At 42.8% G+C, this 23918-nt stretch overlaps 1 protein-coding gene across 1 annotated transcript; it reads left to right on the forward strand.

Annotated features, from left to right (window-relative positions):
* Positions 1–3705: 3705 nt before the first annotated feature.
* Positions 3706–21209, forward strand: drd3 (dopamine receptor D3; the record flags this gene model as incomplete). Its single annotated transcript, XM_080793482.1, has 7 exons — positions 3706–3999; positions 5452–5564; positions 9279–9415; positions 13051–13253; positions 15255–15302; positions 15821–16193; positions 19205–21209. 7 exons carry the CDS (start codon positions 3706–3708, stop codon positions 19399–19401), a joined length of 1365 nt encoding a protein of 454 aa, XP_080649608.1. The 3' UTR covers positions 19402–21209.
* Positions 21210–23918: the final 2709 nt, after the last annotated feature.

Consider the following 23918-nt stretch of genomic DNA (forward strand, 5'->3'; position numbering starts at 1 on the left):
TCCCATTAAAATGTCTGTCCTGCCATTAATCTCAGAAAGTGTGCATGCGAGCGTGTGTGCATGGCATGCATCCTCCTGTTCATTAGATACAATTCCCACCACCTTTCTCAAAGAGGTTTTAGACAGTGGCTACGTTTACATGAGCAGTTAAATCCCCTTTTCATTCCGAATAGAAGTTCAATCCTATTAAACGTTGTTATGTAAACACCTACAAAAACTTACATCCGAATGAAAACGCTCGATGCGATCTAAAAACCATTCCGATGTCACTGGCCGGATTACTCCGATTTTCAATGCGATTGAAAGAAATTTGACTCATGTATACACTGCTTCGGATGTAAATTCATTCTGGTCTTTCTGAGCATGCTCCAAGGCGCTCATATCCAAGGCGCGCCGTCGGCGCCGAGGAGTTTGCACATAGAGCGCGTTATTTCGTTCCTTTTTTCAGATCCGAAATCCACAAAAAACGTGGAGCAGCAGCAGATGAGATACCCCTGATCTGTGTGTGTGTGTGTGTGTGTGTGTGTGTGTGTGTGTGTTCAACGGTCTCTCTCTCTCTCTCAAAAATAACGAGCGACCCGATACAATAATAATCATCAGTGTTGCGTTGCGTGCCCTGGCCGTGCTGTAGATACAAAGTATAGTAGTAGGCCTACAAATAAACAAGTAATAAACAAATAAACCTTTTATGTGTCCAACAGATGGCGTAGTTTCACGTGAATTAACATGTATCATGTCTTCTATCACTTCTCCATATAAACACTCATTCGGAATGACCATTTCCCATGTAAACTCGCGGCAAAAAACATTACATCGGATGTATTTTATTCGGAAGTATTTATTCGGAATGATCACCCTTCATGTAAACGTAGCCAGTGTGATTGGAGATATCCTAAAAATTGCTCTCTACAATCACGTCTTTCCAGACTCACTGAAGCCGAGTGTGAGACCCTGTGTTGGGTAACTATCGACCTATTTCTAATCTGCCCTTTCTGGGCAAGGTTTTAGAAAAAATGATCTTTCGTCAATTGGATGAAACAGAACAATAAGGTACATAACAAATCTGGCTTTAGCAAAGGTCACAGTACAGAAACACACTGGTAAAAGTAATTAATGATTTCAGGGTGTCTGCTGACAAGAGAAATGTATCCGTTCTCTTACTTCTTGATCTAACGGCTGCATTTTACACGATTGATCATTCAATTTTAACTGGAGTACTGGATAAGTTTGTCTGGTATGGCCCTGTCCTGGTTTTCCTCCTACCTAACAAGCAGAAGTAATTTTGTCAATCTAGCTGAGTTTGACTCAGACAAACACGACATCGGTTCTGGTATTAGACTGGCTCATGGGCTAGTCACATCACCATGGTACAGTAACATCGGTCAGAATATACAGACAAGGAGAGTTCCGTTTAAGCCTTTATTTTCCTTTGCACAGATAAGCATTTGATTGAGCAAGGAGGTGGTGAGGCTTCACAGTTATGGTTTTTAGATGGGTTGGGTAGGCCTACCACTACATATATTAGGAGTACACAAACATGGGAAATACAAACATTCAATATTATCTAATATAAGTTATTAAGTTACAGATTTATTGCATTTCAAGGGATACTAAAGTGACTAAGTGCACTGCACATTACACACATTCTCTACAGTTTCTCGGAAAACAGATTAGGATTACATTTCACAAATAACCAATAAAATGCAACATACAAAATTACAAATCATCATGAACAAACTGAACTCACTTCAGTGACACATAACCAAGGCCTGAGGCTCCAGGACAGAGGGCTCTCAGGTAGAGTTGTTGCTGCTGCTGCCAAACAATGACTGCATGGACACTGGACAGGCACTCAGGCAGTATATATAGCTGGCCACTGCTTGAGGAGTGAGTGAGAGCAGGTGTGATTACTGATTGAGAGGGAGTGACAGCACGTGAGGTGGGTGGGTCTTTTCTACAGCCGCCCCCAAATACTGCAAGGATTTGCAACTCCGAAGAGTCATACTAGGAAGCGTGATTTGGGGGTCCTTAGGAATTTCAGGCAGGGAAACTGGGTGGACATGGGCATTGTGCCGGCGGCTGAGGTCTGAGCTTGGTGAGAGCAAAGGCAGAGAGGGGTCCCGCCGCCCCATGAAGAACGAATTCAGGCTCACGGGTTCAGGGTGTGCAATACTGGGGACATCCGGCTTCTTCTGTTCACTTTAATCCAGTCTGTGACTACTGCTTGTTTAGGACTTTGGAATTTTCACTGGTTTATATGGTGGTTTGTGGATCCACAATAGGCACTAAGGGGACACAGGGGGCATTTGAGTTTCAAAATGCTCACCAGTGCAGTCAGCTCCATGGAATATGGTCGTGGAATGATTAGGTACGTGTGGTCTCTGTGGTCGAGGGGGGTTTAAGCCTGGGCAGTCACTTCGAGGTTGGCAACGGGACACCATTTGCAGCCACTCAGAAAGGTGTGCAAGGTTGTAAGAGGCCTCTATCTGGGTTCTATACATATGGCGCTTGAAGCGGCTAATTTGTTCATGTGGGAGTTTCTCCAAGAGCCGATCCACATACTACTCAAAGGGGGGTGGGTAGGCCTACCACTACATATTAGGAGTACACAAACATTGGAAATACAAACATTCAATATTATCCAATATAAGTTACTGATTTAATGCATTTCAAGGGATTCTAAAGTGACTAAGTGCACTGCGCATTACACACATTCTCTACAGTTTCTCGGAAAACAGATTAAGATTACATTTCACAAATAACCAATAAAATGCAACATACAAAATTACAAATCATCATGAACAAACTGAACTCACTTCAGTGACACACCAAGGCCCGAGGCTCCAGGACAGAGGGCTCTCAGGTAGAGTTGTTGCTGCTGATGCTGCTGCTGCCAAACAATGACTGCATGGAAAGGCAGTATATATAGCTGGCCACTGCTTGAGGAGTGAGAGAGAGCAGGTGTGATTACTGATTGAGAGAGAGTGACAGCACGTGAGGTGGGTGGGTCCACATGGAATAGGCCAGAGGGAGGGTTGTTGTTGCTCACTAGGATGACTCTTTTCTACACATATACATACGTTACCTGTTAGCTATCCAATATGTTTCAGTGCCGGGTGGATCAAAGGTAAAAACATGTATGTAATCTGAAACCTACCTTTATTATGTCACCATCGAAAGCCAGTTATATCCCGCCATTGATACATATCTTCATTATGTCACTCTCAAAATCAATACCACGGCATACGCATAAAACAACCCAAGTGACCACAGTATACTACTTTTCAACTTACGAATTACATATACGTATACGTTACCTGTTAGCTAACCAATATGTTTCAGTGTCGGGTGGATTCAAGTTAATGCCTCTATGAAACCAATATTTCACAGAGAGGCTGAGATTTGAAAGTTCGTAGCGGTCGACAGTACTTGCGCGCTCTGCTTGTGCAGTGTGCACTAGGGCCTACTTGTGTGCAACGCGCATGTACAGTAGGCACTCGACAGAGTGCAGTTCTAGTTATTATTATTATTATTATGTGTTTGTGTACGAAGAGAGGTAAGGCAAGAGATGAGGAAGGGATTGTCCTATTATGTTAGTACACGCAGTAATGTTTGTTTGGGGGAAAGGGGTTATGATGGGAAGACAAAGATCCTTCTCTGCTCCTCTCTGACAGGTCTCATCTCCCATGTCAGCGGGACGTCCACATGGCGATTTTTAGCAGCGCTGAGCGACTCTGGAATGAATCCGACCGCCTCGCAGGAGATGAAGGGAACGGGAGCCTGGAGGAAGCTGGGAGTCAGGAGGACAGGGAGCGGAACTACTACGCCATGCTGTACTCCCTACTCATCCTGGCCATCATCTTTGGGAATGTGTTGGTGTGTCTGGCTGTGCTGAGGGAGCGCTCCCTACAAACCACCACCAACTACCTGGTGGTCAGCCTGGCTGTGGCTGACCTCCTGGTGGCCTCGCTGGTCATGCCTTGGGCTGTCTACTTGGAGGTGAGGGCTTCACGGCCTGCTTTCTCAAAGTTTCTCAGTAGGCTTGGGTCCACAATGTGACACATTAAAGTGACACTGTAACTTTTCTAAAATTAGTATAATGTAATTTTGTCCAATCTGATATACAGTATGTGCATTTGACATGACATCAGTGCATGTTGATGTCACTTCATATTATGTGCATTAACTGCATTTGAATCCATATTAGACCACGTTAAATTGTCGTAAACTGCTTTGGCCTCGGTTCCTGGCAATATAACTTGCACGGATTGGTGTTGGTGACCATACCAGCCCTAGAACTGATAACAGTTATCACCTGTTCTTTTATCAAAAGTGTGGCGTAAAACAGCCCCTGATTCATGGTAGGCCTACTGACTAACTGCTGTAGACATACTGACAGACTTATAATTATTAACACACACTACTGGACGCGTTTTCAGAAAAACGCGTCCAGTGTGCAGGGACCTTTACTGTGTTATAAATCAATATAACTCCCGTTCCCTGCCGGTGTTTACACTAACTTTGAAGAATCACGGTGTCACAAATTAATTGTAACTCCAATTCATGAAAACCACCTGAAATAGTCCCATCGTTTGTGTTTGAAAGACAATGGGAAAAAAGACGGGATTAGCGTGTTCCGAAGTCAAACTGTTAATTTACATGAAATAATTGATTTGGCCAAAAAGTGTTGACAACGTGCAGCCAACTGCAAGTCAGTTCGTTACATTTGTTTTAATTTGAGCCAGACAGTCAATTTACAACATTATTGGTATTCCAGTCTTCTACGGACTACTCACTATTCAAGACACTTTTAGGACAGTGTGACTTGCAAAATGAATTGAAACTTAGTTAAGAAGTTAAGAACAGGCCCAGGCGGTGGCGTAACCATCTGGGCACCCGACTGGTAATCCAGTCGCAGTGTGCCGCGGGTTCGAGTACGACTCCCGAGCCCGACACGGCCTTTACTGCATGTCATCCCCCCATCTCTCTCCCGTTTCCTGTCAGCCTACTGTCTGTGTCTGTAACAAACGTTTTTTTGTTGAACCAATGGTACAGAATTGCAAATACACCAGAGATATTCTTTGACTGTGTGTATGTGCATACACACACTCATGCACGCACACACGCACACAGTCACACACTGTTCACCCACACTGAATGCCAGTTGAACAAGACAAAGGTCCAATTTCCCGCACCAAACCCAAGCCAATCTCACACAGACCCTGCCACTCAGGTGTGTGTGTGTGTGTGTGTGTGTGTGTGTGTGTGTGAGACAAGTAAGGGGACTCAAGGGAGTGTGGAATATAAAGAGGGCAGGTGGCAGGTGGCACAGTCTTTTGGCACACGTGCATGCAAGTGATCCCTCTGTATGTGCTGGTGTGTTGGTTCAAAGAGAGAGAGAGAGGAGTTCTGTGTGTGTGGTTTGATGCGTCTGTATATCCTCCTGTCCAGGTAGTTGGTGGTGCCTGGCTCTTCAGTCGGCTCTACTGTAACATATTTGTCACGCTGGATGTGATGATGTGTACCGCTAGTATCCTCAACCTGTGCGCCATTAGCATTGACAGGTGAGTGGGTATATATTCTGCGTGTGTGTGTGTGTGTGTGTGTGTGTGTGTGTGTGTGTGTGTGTGTGTGTGTGTGTGTGTGTGTGTGTGTGTTTTGTGTGTGAAAGTCTGATGTTGTTTGTCAGAATTGGAACAGCCTCCACCAAATAAAAATCCACACATCAGTTGTGGTGTTATTTTTTGCTAGTCAGGGCAGCCTAGTGATGGTCGGATATCTATGAAATAGTGACTAATTCATAAATATCCGACCATCTGTTCTTGGACCCAAATGTTAATCATATATGTCTTCAAGCAGCTAAATGACAATCGAATCAAGGTATGTCTAGGGGCCGAGTTGGTTTGGCACCGAGTTGGAGAGACACGTAAACATGTGGATTTGTTTAAATAAAATGTTCCTTTTCCTGATGATCAAAATGACAAATAACAAAAAGTCAGGCCCAAAACAAATGAGGTGCAACTTATACAAACTAAACAGAACTCAACTGCATATAGCACTACCTAACATATAGTCCATACAGTCCACTCTTAAGTTACACAAAGGGGAATACACTAAGAGATAGCATTTAAGAAACAATAACTACAAACCAATACAACACTAATATTAACTATACAGTAATTAAATTACAATGCAACTGACACATCACAAAATAAAAACGTCAAAAAACGAATCATTTCAAACTAATAAATAATAATAAAAATACATCCAATTTATATAGAGCTTTTCTTGGTAGGAAGAAAGAAACAACTTCATTAAGAGAAAATTTGTTAAAAGGTTAAAAACAAACAAAGAATAAATAAAAAATTAAAAGGCAGATAGGGGGATTAGAATTAGGCGGGGAATGCAAGTCTGAAAAGGTGGATTTTGAGGGAGGCTTTGAAAAGGGCTTTAATGCGATGTAATAAATGTAATAAACCCCTGAACATGGTGCAGACCAATTTCCTCATCCCAATAAGCAGAAGCAGCTGGTCCCTTGCCCAGCCAATCCCCTCCAGCAGCTCCCCAAAGAACCGGCGACTCAATTTGAGTCACCGGTTCTTTGGGGAGCTGCTGGAGGGGATTGGCAAGTTAAACGCACATTAAATAACTTCTGGTGAAGCAACTTCAATGCTGAAAAGCAATCTCAACTACATTAATAAACAGGGGAAAAGTACCATCACAAGGTATTAGTAACATACAAACAAACAAACTAGACTGATTCCAGTACCCTCTTCATTACATATGTATAGGCAAAGGAATTAATAAGTAATTATCTCTTGGCTGTCTGAGTCCCTCTAGTTATACCATATTTATACCATTCTCCCATGACATTTCCAGTGCTTGTGTCCCCTGTATGAAGTTGTCATGTGTCAAGGCCATTTCTCTTCCGCTGTGTTAAGTTTTCAATCTTGACAGGTGTCTGCTTGTGAAATTGTCTAGGTCTGGATTCTGAATCAGAGAGACATGGAGAGAACATGTGGCATAGGGTGTATACCAGGGGTGCCCAAAAGGTAGATCTACCAGTAGATCACAAAGGCTGTGCAGGTAGATCACATGACATGCCCCTAAAGAATATTTAATATATATTTAATTGAAATATAAAGAATAGATATAGATATTTTTGGCATCTACCACTTGAATTAAGGTGACTTGATTGATAGATATCAAAAAGGGCCTTTCAGCTCAAACCCACAATGCAATCTTTTGTCTTCAAGAGTGTTGCTGTGCACAAAGGTCGGTAGCTTTACAAATTGAATACAAAAAACCCTACCTACCGGTATTCCATTTCTCTCCCTCTATTTTCCATTCCAAGTACAATGGTCTATAATTATTTAACACCAGCTCTGCTATTCCAAAGCCACCTCAGGTACATATTTAAACTATTTTCAGCAATGGTTTAATAATTCTTTAGGTGGGTAGATCTTGTTGAGGTCATTTTGAAAGTAGCTCTCAAGTCAGAAAAGTGTGGGCACCCCTGGTGTATACATTGCGTGACTATATGGCATACTGTATAACTGTACTCCACTGTCCACTGGCATATTAGTAATGCCGGGTGCTGTGCATTAGTTAGCATGTTTAATCTTGATACTACTATGCAGTACATCCAGTATCTACTCATTTAATATTTAATACGTCTCCCCAGGGTCTCTGAGCAGGCATCATGACCTCTAAAACCTTCAGAGAAATTAAGAGAATTAATGCAGTAATGCAAACAAGACAGTATACTGTATATTACACACAGTGTGTGTGTGTGTGTGTGTGTGTGTGTGTGTGTGTGTGTGTGTGTGTGTGTGTGTGTGTGTGTGTCGCGCAAGTGTTTGTGTGTGTGTGTGTGTGTGTGTGTGTGTGTGTGTGTGTGCACGTGCAGACGTGCACGTATGTATGTGATGTGTGTGTGCTGTTTTTCATTACAGTAACAATGATGACATTATTTCACGGTCATTGATTTGTGTCTGCCCATTTATACCTCTGCGTTGCTATTCAATATACCTGACGAAGGCCACAGAGGACAGAACATTGTGTTTTTTTTACCCCGCCTTGGTAAATAACGTTTTTGGGGAGCTTTCAAAACGGTGTGTAGACTAAGGGCCGATTCATACTCCTATTTTAGAGCCGAATAAAAGTCGGTTCGGCGCTGTAGAGCCTACAATTTTACGTAATTTTGACGGTGCTACTGAAAATTTCTGACGAGCCGAAATCATTTCGGCACTACAGCGCTGAAACAGCGGTAAAATAGAAGTATGAATCGGCCCTTATTCTTCCTTTTGCTGCAGAGTTCACGGACCACAGTTCACTTTATTGTGTCTCCACAGAAATTCAACAAAAATAGCCATGCCTCTCTATCCATAGTCATTGTGAAACAACGTAATACAAATACAATAACAATATTTAATATACACTATGTCACACTATTCAATTTAAATACAGAAAACAATGGCAATACTATAGGATGGTACCATGCACAATGGTTTTGGCGATGGTTAGAAATATCCTTTGAACAGATATTTCCATTCATAGCAAATCTGTGCTTCCATGTAAGACAGAGAAGACAAATGAATCAATCCTTGGAGGCCCCCGTGATGCATGTGATCAATACATGTTGCTTATGGTAATCATCATAGGAATAAGCGTCGAGTCCTCGGGCAATGTACGGTCACAGAGTTAGACCAGGATTTGACTGCGATATTTGTCTTGTCGTGACACGGATGAGTGCAGGGGTTGTCTTTAAGAGTAATTCAATAGTTCACGTCTATAACATCATGGCTACATGTTCTGAACCCTTTGCCCTCAGGCTCATTATAAATGTGTCATACACATGGTTGTTGAAAAAGGCAAACCAGCTGCTACTTTGCTGATTATTTCCATTTATCTAACATCCCAATTACACTCCTCTTTTAACAATTTAATTATCTGTGTGTGTGTGTGTGTGTGTGTGTGTGTGTGTGTGTGTGACTGTGTGACTGTGTGCATGGCATGCGTGCGTGTTTCTGTCTCTCTCTTGGTCTCTCTCTCTCTTTCTCTAATTATTTAATACTCCTTTTCAATGATGTCAGCAGTTACTTTGCTTAATTTAGATGTCTTCCACAAGCCCTTTGTCAGTATTGTTTTAATGCTAATGTGTATGTCCTCTCTCTCTCTCTCTCTCTCTCCCTCCCCCCGTATGTATGTGTGTGTGTGTGTGTGTGTGTGTGTGTGTGTGTGTGTGTGTGTGTGTGTGTGTGTGTGTGTGTACACAGGTACACAGCAGTGGTGATGCCTGTCCTGTACAACACTACCCAGAGCTCCAGGAAGAGGGTGACTTTAATGATTGCCACAGTGTGGGTCCTGGCGTTTGCTGTATCCTGCCCCCTGCTGTTTGGCTTCAACACCACAGGTCAGGGGACCAGTGGCGCACACTGCACAGCAACAAAGTAACACAGTACAACCAACATCTGAAGTGTAATTGACCCGTAAGGTAGTGAGACAAGGGCATTGGCTAGCTCTGACCGTTTGTAATGCTAGTGCACAAAACGGGAATTAAAAGGTACTGTATAACTAAGTACAATTTGTCACTTGCAGTTTGTAAACACAACTTTCACAATTTGCCCCTCTTCAACAACACCAACCAGCACACACCTAATCTAAACAGAAATGGTGCTAATATGCACTAAAATAGTTTCTTTAGCCTGTAATCGTAGGGGAAACTAGAGCTGAAGAGAGCCATGTACAGGCCAGGGGCTTAACGGGTTCTTTTACAGTAGCAGGCCCGGGGACCACCAGTGGTCCTTGAGGTGGTTCCAGGTGGTCCCCAGCTAAATGATGGAGAGTTTGTAACCAAATGGACCCTTATTAGTTCTTTAACTTTTGAGTAAAATGAAACCAAACGGACCCGTAACTCTACCCGGTAAATCATTGTTAAAACATGCATTACTTTCTATTCACAAGAAGTCTACATAAATGGAGAATGGAATCCTATCCAACGATAACAACATTTGTTAGTTTGAGGCCAGCAAGTCTAAATGTCATCAAATGGTGGTCCGTGGCTCAAATGCTGAAAAAATAATGGACCTTGATATGAAAAGGGTTGAAGGGCGTGGTTTTCTGGACCCACTGAAAACTATTTATATAAATTATTCTAAGCCTAGAATCAAGCCATCCAGGATCCTGAGAAATCGTGACCATAAAACCTTTGATTCTGTGAAAAAAATAATGATATGATATATTAACATATATATTAACATTGTTTAGCATTGTTTAGCATTTAAATTTTATCACAGAATCAAAGGTTTTATGGTCATGACTTATCAGGATCCTTGATGGCTTGATTGTAGGCTTAAAATAATTGATATAAATATTTGTGTAAATCTCTATGGGAAAAATAAATGGCCGATTTTTCAGTGGGTCCAGAAAATCACACCCACTGCTATGCTCTATAGCGCCCCAAACACCCCAAAGAACTGCTCAAGAACTGCTCAAGAACCAATATTCTTTTGTGCATACTGCCAAAAGGTTGATGCACGGAATTATGAGGATACAGACACTGCCACACACTTCTAGTGGATGACGATTGAGAGGGATTATACATATAGTATATTTGTATCATTGTATCTTTAAGGGAAATTATGTCAAGGGATGTAAATAGTAAATACTGTAACAAATTGTGGGCTCAATAAGCATGCCATTTCATTTGTTGGGGGTGGTTATAAATACATGCTCACATGAATACTCCTTTCAATCATGGTGTCAGCCCATAAAATAAATGATTACATGAACATGAACCAATTATATTTATCACATTATATAATTCCCTCCAATGCACTCCGATAGGCAAACAACACAACAATAGAACATTTACAAATATAAGCATGCCCTGAGGCATGCCGCCTGACACCACAGTACATTTCTAATAACAAATAATCTATCTCTACAAGTCATCTATCTTCATTTTATCGTTGTCAATGTAATACAATCAGTCACTGCGTCAAACACATCATTTCGAGAGACAGGCTTCCGTCAGCTACTAGATACCACTCAAAATGAAGTGCACATAAATTGCTGGCAGAAACGTTAGCAGTCATATTTTTGTGACAAGGTCACCTGTAAGACGAAATAATGTACTTGTTGTACTTGAATAATGTACTTGATGTAATGTACCTGTATGCAAATAGTTGTGTCTTGCCTATTCTCCATCTAAATCTTTCTCACAAAATTCAAACCATTTGAGACATCCTCACAAGACAATTTTTGATTGATTAGTTCAAATGTACACACAAGGGGAAAAATCTTGTCATTTTTGAACCCGCTTAAACTAATGATCAATCACTGTTGTAAATTATCAATAGCTGGAAGTTTTAGAAAAATTGGCAGGCGACTTGTCAGTTCATCAAGTACTCACCACGATTTGAAGGGTACTTAGCTAGCCTTGCACATTGCACCCTATAGGGCTGTATTTTGCGTGTCTTAAGTACCAGGTCTTATTACTTAACTTAAGACCTGGAGGCGTGGTCAATGCTCGTTGGCCACTCAGAATAGCCAAATGGCATTGATCACGCCTCCAGGTCTTAAGTTAAGTAATAAGACCTGGTACTTAAGACACGCAAAATACAGCCCTATATTAAATAGTAAATATAAAACTTTACAATAAGGAAAGAAAACAGCAGGCACATTTCATACATCGAGGAGACGCTCATGGACATTCCCCAGAGGCTTGTTGAAACAGTAGTGTTTTTAAGTGGTTCTTAAATCCTAGCCCCAGACACTGCAGCTCTCAGGACCTGAAAGGTTCTGTCTGTTACCTTTGGTAATAAAACCTGGTCTGAGGAATGACCAATAAACCCTGGTCAGCTGACTTTACAGTCCTGCTGAGCACATACATACATCATTTTAGTCGGTCATATTCAGGTGCCTGGCCATGCAGAGGTCTGTAAGTGAGCTCCAGTGCTTTACATTATTTCAGCCAGAACTGGAGTAATGTGACACCTAGGCCTAATGCTCGTCCTAGTTAATAATGCAGCAGCATTTAGAATTAATTGCGGTGGTCTAATGGAAGTTTTATTGAGGCATGTGAAAACCCTGGCGAAAACGAAGGCATGGATAATCATTTCTACCTGAGTATATGTGAGACAATCGACCTGAGCTTTGCAATATTTTTGAGGTGGATAAAGCGGGTCACCAACTTGTTGTGCGTGTTGTTGAGGTGCATGGCCTGATCAAAATTGACCCTAAGGTTCCTGAGGTCGGAGCGCACATTAGTTTTGAAGGACCCAATGCAACCAGCCACCTTAGAAGCAACCGAGGCCACAATGAGCACCTTGGTTTCAGACTCGTTTCGTTGGAGAAAGTTACTTGCCATTGCCAACCAGACCGTATAGCAGATAAACACTGGCATATTCCCTCAGGAAAGGGGGCAGACTTAGACATACAGTACAAGGGCCCACTGCAACAATCAATCACCTGTGAGATAATTGACTTAAACCAGTCAAGGGCACTCGCTGTGACACCCACCCATTCCCTGAGCCTGTTCATCATAGTAGAATGATCACACCTGTGTGAAGTGAGCGGTGCAACTATACATGTATTGTTATAGTTACTGTACTGTGCTCTGTACTGTACTGTAATTCTTTTTTGAAAAAGTCTTACAAGTCTTTGAAACATCCAGACGCCCATGAACACGGTCAAGGTACCGGCGAGCCTCCCCGTGTCCGAAACGGTGGAGAAATGACAGAGTTAGCGAACGAATGTGCCCAGGGCTCGTACTGTAGTGTAGTCTGTGCCACTTTACGCTGTACTGTACTGTACTGTACTCTACTGGCCACTTTAGGGTGTGGGGGTGTCCATGTTGACACACACACACACACACACACACACACAGCTGCGTAATGGAGCAGAGGCACAGCAAAAAAAAAAACATGATTCCAAAAGCGAACCCGCACATACACGTCCCAAAAGTCCCTAAAGTCTATAGTTGCCAAGGACTGTTTTCCATGTGAGATTTTGACATTGTGGTATACCTCCCTCCCCCTTTCTCAGATGATCCCACTGTGTGCTCCATCTCCAACCCTGACTTTGTGATCTATTCATCGGTGGTGTCCTTCTACCTGCCGTTCGTCGTCACTTTGCTGGTGTACATACGTATCTACATCTTCCTCAGGATGAGACGGAAGAGGATCAACTATCGCCAGGCCAGCGGGAAAGTCCAGCCAGTCCCAACCTTTGCGGTGAGACCACTTACAGTTACAAAACCAGGTTTAACACTCCGTCGTACGACGGTGTCGAATGCCGAAAATAGCAGATTTACAAGCTCACAAATCGGATGTGATTGCCTGTGAGAGCCAGCTCAGCCAGCTTGTGAGAGACAAGAAAAAGATGTGAGTATGAGGCTGCTAAATGTTTCAATATTCAGAGCCTGCAGTGTGCAGTCCAAACAAATGTGTTGCTGCTGTAAGCTATGAAAAGAGAAGGGAACCCGCACACTCGTATGCTCCAAAAGATAACTTTTATTGACGACGTTTCGAGCCAAGGCTCTTCATCTGGTCAAACTCAGCTGCTGTAAGCTACCTACACACTGGTTCTTCTCAACATGGCCTCAGGGCTTCTTGAGGCCAGCTAAATGATTAATATTTGAATTGAACAATAGCACCTATCAGACACGCTCTAGTGATTTTTTAAGGCTCAAGGTTCCTCAGGCTCAGACAGAGTTGGGCAAGACAGCTTTTTCTGTCAATGGCCCAACCTCGTGGAATGAACTTCAAAACTCCTTAAAACTGAGCTCCCTGCCAGCCTTCTGTCAGTTCAAATTAATGCTCCAGAACATTTTTCACCGTGATTACTCCTGCTTCAATTGATGTATTTTTCTGGTTGTTCTGCATAAGTTCCTTTGTAATTTGATTTATAATGTTTGATAAAATGAGGGCTTGCCCTCAACTGTATTTCCGAGTATAAATAAAGGTGATGATGATGAGTTAGGAGCCAAATTGATTTGGTTTCATTTGTACCGTTAGTGAGTTTGATCACTGCAGTGGTGAAAGCTGAGGTGGAGCTTGAAGCCTGCCCTGATTCCTCTGTTGTCGTTGCATCTATCTATCCACTCCCACAGACCCTTCCATTACACAGAGGCATGATCGCTGAAGAGCTTCGTTCGACAGTGGAGGTGAAGAATCAAGAGGTAGAGGCTACCAGTGATGGAAAATGTATTTTCTCATATTTTAAATTCATACTAAGTATGGATACAGTGTAGTGGTAGAGATCCCCTGAGACACAGCAGACTATACGACTCACGACACAAGGCAACAAGCACCCCAAAATGGGTTCCCACCTTGAAAGGTAAAAAGCCCATAAGGATATTTAGGCCCAGAGAGTAGAAGATCAATGTCAAAATATTCTATACAAGTAAAGTTCAAAAGTAGAGTAAAAAGTATAAAAGTATTGCCATCAAAAGTAGTCATTGTCCCATTTCACTGTTTTAAAATGTAGGCTATAGAACATCTGAAGATCCGTTGAAAATATAGTTAGAGAAAATGAGCGAAATGTGATCTGAAAAAAAAAAAAAGCTTACCACTAGCTTTCTTCACAAATGTGTTCATAAAGGCGTCTACTATAACTTTCAGCAGCTGTCACAAAGTTTCCCAAGGGAGTTAGGTTGGAACAAATTTATATGTGATTGTAGACACCATTATGAACACATTAGAAAGCTAGTGGTAAGCTTTTTTTTGTATCTAGTATTCAGAATTTGCTGAGAAGTGCATGAGAGTTTACGGAATTCTGACATTTGTGTTTGGCTTTATCACAGTAATAGCAAAGTAATTGTTGTAGCTGATATTTGTTTTGGGATTCATTCACACAAGCTGCCTGCATGGAGGCGTTCGGGCCCAGAGAGCACCATTGGAGTTACAAATGCACTTTTTCTCACTGTGTGCCAGTGGTTCCAAAACCAAACTTTTTAGCTCCAAGAACCAAAAGAGAAATTAGACGTTTGGCCCGGGACACAAACTAGTGAAAATAGCACATCTACCAGCTCACAACGTGTCGCTTGGTGTTTGTTTGTTTATTTATGTATTTATTACTTTATTTATGACATGTTGGAATTGTTTTTAATTGATGAAAAGTCAAAAATGTATTCTGACCCCTCCCCGAAAAGTCCTAGCTGTCCTGACCCCTTAGAAAAATTAGTGTGGACTTAGACTGTTATTGGTATGTATAGGAAACTAAAAAACTAACCCTCTGATGTCACATAGGAGACCCCCAAAGTCAAGAGTGGCCTATCACCAACCAGGATTCAAGTGGTAGGTGTGTGTGTGTGTGTGTGTGTGTGTGTGTGTGTGTGTGTGTGTGCGCGTGCATGCGCGAGCGCATGCACAAACACATATTGTTACAACTAGTGTCATAGCCTCTATTTTATGGCAATTATCTTGTGAAACGTATTCTCCCTTAATAGTCCTCAGTGATTTACAGTATTTATTGTGTAATATTTGTTACTTTTACTACCACTTTACCAGCATGGATATTGTTTTGCATTTGGATATTGCACACTATCCTATATTGCATGCCTGTCTGCCCCTGAAGGGGGTCTTCTCCTGAGAGCTATTTGTTGAAGGACAAGGACTTGTTTTGTTTCCATTGTTAAATGCGGGCCTGTGAAGTCCTTTGAGATTGTAACAGTGACCAAGGGCTATATACAAATAAATTGAGTTGTCTCAGTTGTGTGTTAACTTAATAGAATGCTGTGGGCTCTCGAACTGCAGTTCTCAGGCTGTGCTACTATTATCCTAAGTAGCTTTGCTGTGTCATTTGTACCAAACAGGAGAGTTCGGAGCCCTCCGAGCCTCCCAAGCCCAAACTGTTGCCAGGATGCCTGAGGCGGAAACGCCCACGGACAGGCCCTGTGGAAAACACCCTTCTTCCCAAAGTGGACATGCAGAACTACTGCAGCTTTGCCACCTGTGGCCGCACTGACTTTGACCAGGAGAGAGAGGGCGAGGAAGAAGGAGAGGGGGTCAAACAGGAGGAGCAGCCTCCGCTGAGGAGGAGGTGCTGTGAGGTGAAGGAGGTGTCCAACGGACGCACACACACGGCCATCCGGCCCCTACCTCTGCTCCATTCCATCCAACAACCACGGTTCAGGAGCTTATACACGCGTGAGAAAAAGGCGACTCAGATGTTGGCCATTGTGCTCGGTGAGTGTCTATTGCAATGTGCTGAGAAAAGAAGCATGCAGAACTATTCACATTTTGTATATTATATTCTGTCTTTTTAAATATTTTTTTCTAATGCACCCGTTACTGCACTGCCATATGCTTACTTAGAACACATCAGCAGCTGGTCACAAGCCGTGTCCACCAGGTTGTCTGTGATGATGGCTGTGGCAAATTTCCTGCCACACACCACCTCAGTGGCTCTGATGGGGTTTGACACACAGGGGCATGGTACAAAGTACAAACACTCACATTTGTTGTAGATAGGGCAAGATGGTACAAGCCAGAGCAGATGGAAACACCCTGTCATGACAGACACGTTCTCCCGAGTGTGTGTGCACTGTGCAGATGGCTGATTTGTCTAATTAATAATATAATGCAGCTTGTGCCAAGCTAAAACCCTTGAAAAGTACTGTCTTGACTGTTACATTTTACCAAAAAAGAAACCTCAAGAATTAAATGAAGAATTTGCTAGTAAGTCACCAAATGTAAAACAGTCACTAATTTATTTACCATTGCTAACTTACAGTAGTAGACACAGACACACGCTACTTTCTACACTCAAGCATTTAAATGAACGCAAACTAAAGCAAGGGAAAATAAAAGAATAGCGGACAAAGAAGCGATATACATGCACTATTGCAGGCAAGAACAATCCAACATGTAACTGACACTAATAAACCGACTTTGAATAAAAACTGCAGTATTAAATCAGTGATGTAAATAGGTTTTCAATGTAATGAGCCCCGGGATGCAGGGATGGTCTTTTAGATGAGTCCCAGGGACATTTTATGGGTCCCACTTCTGACTTCAACTACGTTTAGAGTCATATTTTGCAATTCTTTTTACAAATTGCAGCATTTAACTTTTAATTTTATATGGTTATAATATAATGTGGAATGTGTGTGTATGTAGAAAACAGAAGAATAAATTATTATTACATTGCGACGTCAGGCCAAAATGGGTTAAAGCGCTATATAATAGCACCATTTATTTACCATTTAGATAGACCGCTGACAATGTTGTCAGATATTAGCACAGCAACTGAATATAGACCAGCTTGCTCCACAAGCTGGTAAAATATTTTTTTTAACCGAATGGGTTCCCAGATTGATCACACCATATAGGCTGCATGGGGAGAATGCCCAGCCAAAGCCTAATGCTTGAAACCCACCAAAAAAGCCTCCTTTATTGCGCACGCAATAAACCTGGCCACAGCAGGACATCTGGCCAATGCATTTCAAAGAGAATGTGATTGAGAAAAGATGGCAAAAGCTATGAGCAGATGGAAATATTGTTATGACATCTCATTTGAGTGTGCGACTGTGCGTGGGGATTGCTGATCTATTCTCTTGTGCATCGATTTAATCACAGTCACTATACAGGTGTAGCTCTGAGTGTAATTAGTTGGCCTCGGGCCATGTGTGACTGCTTAAAATCAACCGCCACCCTCACCACAATGTCATTACATGCTTATATCCCTTGCTGCACATCTCTGCATTGGCAGAGGGGAAACAAACTGAAATGCCATGCTTTCTTTAACATATTCAGGGGTGAGGAGTCTCTAGACGAGGAAGGCCCTGACACTGCTTCTCACATGCTTCAGTTATCAGCCATGTCGATGCCTGAAAACGATGAGAAAACGCAGCAGTCTGTCTGCAAGTTTACTGTAACTATCTGAGGCCTACATGAATCACGTGATTATCGAGCATTTTGGACTTCTGTTGTCACGAGTCTCGCTTTACATGGCTCTGGCAAATCAACCTCAAATCCAACCCTGAACCACTGCCTAGCTGCTTTTGTGGTTAGGTGACGTAATTGCGCTCACTCAAGTCGATTGAGGCACCGCAAAATCATACTTATAGGCCTATTAAATTGTCAATATAAGTAAATTAACCAGTTTGACTGCGGAACATGCTAAACCCGTCTTTTTTCCCATCGTCTTTCCCTGCGAAACATGCTAAACCCGCCTTTTGTTTTATATGTTTAATTCATCGTAATTTTAAGAGTTACAGGGTTTCCGTCGGACATCCGTGACACGTCACACGTTTGGATCGCGTGACCGAAAAAAACACTGACGCTCGATTCCTAAAGGCTCTTTCATAGTCTGGATTTTCGGTGGTGAGGTGACCACCGCAACTACAACATGACATGACATGACTGTGAAGAGCAAACCACCGCTCTCCCCAGCCCTTCTCTCTGTTTTCACTCACCACCGCTCATCCAACCACAACATTGGCGACATCCAAACCACCGCTTCGGTGGTCACCTCACCACCGGAGCGGTGGTCACCTCATCATCGAAAATCCAAATCCAAATGAATAGGCCTTATTAGGCTTCTGGGAAACCGAGGCTCAATGCATTGTGTGTCGGCCGCTTCCTGCTTGATCTGTTCCTCGTTTATGTTTCGCATCGCCACGGTGGTGGATTCAAACACAAACGATGGGACTATTTTCAGTGGATTTTCATTACATTAACATTACAGTTAAAATTGCGACGCTGCGATTCTTCAAAGGTTAGCACCGGCAGGGAACGGGAGTTGGATATTGATTTATGGCGTGGAGGCACACATCATTTCTATATAGTGAAACAACGACTTAAACTGATGGGGCAGAACTTGCAACTGAAGGTGCCAGGACCCCTCTGGCACCCCAGAGGAGCCGGGCCTGCTACATGAACATAAAGTATATGATACACCCTATTAACAATGTACAGAGAAAAAAAGGAAGGTAGATATAGAAAAAGCATGCAAGTATTTCATTAGTGTGACTCATGTGTTTTTCTTTCTCCATTTTCCTCTCCCCTCCACTCTCCACTCTCAAACTGTGTTCCTCTTTTGGAACACACGCGTGCCCACGGACACACTCACGCTCACATTTGCTTTTTTAACCATCCTTCAATTTTTGCCTCATTTCTAATTCCCACCGTGTTGTCCTCTGCACCATTCGCCTACCCTTCTCCATACCATTCGCCTCTATCTCTGGACGCTCCAGGGGTGTTTCTCATCTGCTGGCTGCCATTCTTCGTGACACACATCCTGAACACCCACTGCAAGACGTGCTACATACCCCCAGAACTCTACGGCGCCTTCACTTGGCTGGGTTACGTGAACAGCGCCCTTAACCCCGTCATCTACACCACCTTCAACATCGAGTTCAGACGGGCCTTCATTAAGATCCTCAGCTGCTGATGGACAGAGGGAGTGCCTTGAAGCCGATATGGAAATGCATTTCTTTCCTCTGCGCCTGTAGCACATTTGCTTCACACATAGAACAACATGGTGGCCATGTCAGGGACACACATACTGTAGGTACCTGTTTCAGACCATATGAAGACATAGCATGGTGCCAACATGAAGCATGCAAATTATCTCATAACGGGATGTGCAATAAATGCCGCCGACGAACAAATGTTACTTCGATTCATTCTGAAACAAGACTCATTCAAGTGATTTTTTTAAAGAGGGCACCTTCCGAATGGCATAACTACTCAAAATGTTTATATTCAAATTTGTTTTATTGATGTAACAGTGTGTGGACTTATTTGTAGACGTGATATATGTGCACTGCTAAGTTAAATGGTTCTACTGTTCAATGCTTTCTGTTCTCCTCCCTGTTGTTCGCCATTACCTGTAGATAGAATGCAGGTTTGAAGTTTCTGTCTGGATTGGTTAAGCGGCCATACAAACACAACTGGCAGTGTTCGCAGGAGGGAAGCCAAGCAGGGGAGCACAATCGGTGACAGACACTGCACCAAGCCCCCAGAATCGCGGAGAATCATTGAAGCCTCAGAAGCCTGGTGGCTAAATCTGGTATTGCAGGACTTCCGCATTTGGGACGCTACAGAGCATGCTTCTATCGTCTGAAATGCTAGTACGCCTACTCTATTGGCTCCAATATTGGAGTCAAACCAGGCAGTAGAGGTACTACCGGGTGCTTAATGCACTTGTGAGCAGCTTTCATTGAAATGAAGGGCAGTCCGCCCTCTAGATACAGTATATTATAATTCTATGCACTGCACCAGCATATTGTACAGTAACGCAATGTGCTATACGTCCTCCCGGTGGGGTACTCATCAGTGGCAGGTGAGGGGAAACAATGTCAACACTACACAGAAATGTGTAGGGAATTTGGGAGTTGGCATAACGACTCAAAATAAAATAAAAATGAGGGGTGCTGTTATCATCATACATCTTCATGATCTATGATGATATTGTCAATGATATCAGTCCTTTGTGTTAGGACAAAATAGCCGATTTGTTCGTCTACATATGATGTAAATTCTCCATTCATTGTCAATGGCATTTAATGTTTGTGTTAGGACAAGAATCTACACTATAGACTAGGGTATGCGCGTGACATGGAACGACTTTCTGGCATCGACAGCCCCTTCATCCAAACAGAAAAGTCCAATATGATTGCATTAAACAACGTTAAACAATGTTAAACTCTTTGTCACTCTCTTTGCCACTCGATTTGCCATTCACTTTATGCATGCGCATACCCTCTATAGCTGAATATAGGAGGGGCTAGCACCCCTCAAAAAAATATGTTTCCCACTTGGTTCTGACACAAAATTGAACTACCGGTAGTTCAAAAGTAGCTGAGATGGAGATTTGAGAAGGATGAATAGGCCTCGGATCTGAGGCTGGGAGACAATACTACCCTAAGGCTGCCTAGCCTGCTACTGCCAACCAGCCCCCATCATGTTTAGTTACCAATGCATGCACAAGTCACAATACCATGCTGTTAATTTGCATTGTGCAGGGGAAAAATGTCAACCAAGTCCCTGATGAGACTTGAATCATTTTGAAGATTGTCATGTATTTTGTAAAGGCACTGTGCTCAATATCACGAGAGCGTCTTTTCATTTCAAATGTGAGACTGTGATGTACCCATTGGAGGCATTTCAATTGTTTGTTTTGTACTTTCATGTCAGCTTATCGATGATGCTCTCTTGTGATTTAGAGCTGCCTGCTGTGTGCTTGCAACAAGATCTGAGGATGCTGACTCAGCTGTGGGTGGGAATTTGTGTTCTTAAAACTTCAGGCAGGGGTGGAAAAACTGAAAATAGCAGGCATATGCTATACTTGTGTTGTGAATAAAGTTATATAGAACATTCATAAGCTGCTTGTCAGTATGTACATTCTCACACAGACCTTGTCTCTTTCGCTATGTGTGTTCAGCGATATCATGGGGAAATAGTGGATTAGAGAGACAGTTGGCCTTCGGGGCGACGTGTAAAGAGAGGAGGGAGGTTTAGATCAAAAAGGAAGCTGAGTATGAAAGAGAGCAAGAGCGACATGAGCAGGGTGAAGAGGTGATTGAATCGAAAGTGAAAAAAGGAAATAATGTCGTATAATGATAAAGCCTAAAGCAGTGAAAACAGTGTGTAGGCGTTAAGAAAGCAGAAGGGAGAAAGAAAAATTAAGACTATGGGGTGGCTGAAGATTGGAAGAAGACACATGGAGGAGGAGAAAAATTGGATTCCTAGAGAGAAGCCACTGTTACACAGACCCCACAAACTCAACGCATCACCATGCGACATGTTGGGAGCATGTAGAACGGCTATTTCCACTGTTTGTCGTACGACGAGGGATTAAGTGGTTAATGGTAGCGGCAATAACAGAAAACAGCTGACTGCTACTATGGCAACACCACAGCAAAATAATAATAAACACCCCTGCTCACTCTGATTAATGGAAAGACAAATAGGCTATAAAAGGCTCAGCCCCCTCGCGGCTCAACACTTCCACTTCATAATGGAATTAGCGTTCTGAGACACTGGGGAGTGGAAACGGGTGGAGAATGGAGATGGAACTTAACTAGAGGAGCAGCAGCAGATGGAATGTCAAGAGGTAAGGCCACGTTCTTCCCGTCTGGATTAATGACTGCAGCCTCGGCCCCCTAACCTGCCTACACACTGTTTAACCTGCAAAGTATCTGCAAGAGAGAGAGAGCGAGAGAGATGTGACTGAAATACGGGAAAAGCCTCATGCATCTACTATAGGGACCGCTTGAAGTATTGGCAATGTATTACATTTTCATGGAATCAGACTCCCAACACATAATATGTGTTGGGAGTCTGATGGCACGTAGCGTGGACTTTTTCTTTTGGACAATTAGCATCACGAGCGGGGGCAGTGACGTGCAACTCGAGCCAATGGGTGAAACCGGTTTTGCCGACTTACTAATGGGGGACCATTAAAAACAAAGGCGCCTTGCTGCGGTTGGTGTGATTTTGGACACGTTGGCTACAACAGAAAGTTCAAGCACTTTGTACAGAGGTGAGGGGCTGCAAATGTCACTCCGAGGTGAGGTGGAAAGTATGGTTGTTTTTCTGTGCCCAAGTGACCCAATGGATGCTATGTTTCTAAATTGCGTCTCAATAGATGTAAGCCCTCGATCGGTTACTGAAGTCTTACAATCACTAATAGATCTCAAGCCGTTGTCGTCGTCTTCGCCCCCCGTCCCCTTAACAACTTTGCCAATTTGACCTTTCACCTCTGAAATCAGATTTTGAATTATGTGAAAAATAGCTCATTTCAAACTTCTCTTGGAGGGGGGGGTGTTGTAAAATCTGCTACGATACTTGCTAGTTGCTACAAACAAACTTGAAACCAAAATGTTCCTTAGAGCACAGGTCTATGCCAGGTCAGGTACTACCGTACTGGTAGGTTATTGGTTATTATATTGTAGGTTATAGGACGAGCAGTTCTCCAATCAGGATGGAATATGAAAAATCAGACAGATCAGTCTTGTAGGAGTAATATAAAAAACATTGTATAGCAATAATCTGCCTCCTAGTGGCTCTGTAACAGCACAATGTGAAAAGAGTGGCATGTGCATGCAAAGTTTCACGACAATCGGACAATTCACGATTTGAGGCATTTTGTTCATAAGATATAACAGGCAGATCTGAAGAAAATTAGGGCAGGGGTTCTGGTCTGGCATCCGGGGGGTGCACGAAGATCCGACACACCAAAGGTCTGAAGCGCATGCGATGCGATGCAAAAATGCGATGGTGCGACATGCGCTGCTCCCGTGCTTGTGGTTATGGTTAGGTTAGGGATTTAGGTTTCGAATCAATAGTATGTCGGAACTAAAGCCTGTACCCCTGGCATCCAGGGAGAGTGTGTGCACAGATTGCTACAACGGTGCTGGAGATTAGCTCAGACAGACAGGGAGACAGGGTGCAAATTGCAAAACAGGTCTGGCAGAGACAATAACAGATAAGCCAAAAAGGAAAACACATTTAAAGAGCTGCATGAGAGCTCATTCATCAAAAGCTACCAATAGATAGAGCTTTTGCATAATTAACTAATCTTGGCTATGCTACAGATGGCTACGGATTGTTTTGTCCATTGATTGGCCAGTGCAGAAGTAGTATAATTGTGGAAAGGTGACCGGACTCTTAATTGGCTGTTCCAGTGCATTTTCCTCGGCAGTTGATTAATCATGGCGGACAGCCTCTGATAATGTTGCAAATCTCTTCATGCAATACAGAAAAGCTTAAACATCCCTTCCTACAATCAACCAATGAAATACAGCGTGTGGAGCTGAGCCCACACTCATTTGTGTCCCCTGCGAGGTGTCATGTCCCCTGATTAATTAACAAACCATGCTCTTCGACTCAGGGCTCAATGACAAACACCTAAACGAGGGCTGAAAGTTTTGTGATTTTGCATTTGTAATGAGCTATAGCTAG

The sequence above is a fragment of the Protomyctophum bolini genome (assembly GCF_963924005.1).
Source record: "Protomyctophum bolini genome assembly, chromosome: 21".
Taxonomy (NCBI): domain Eukaryota; kingdom Metazoa; phylum Chordata; class Actinopteri; order Myctophiformes; family Myctophidae; genus Protomyctophum; species Protomyctophum bolini.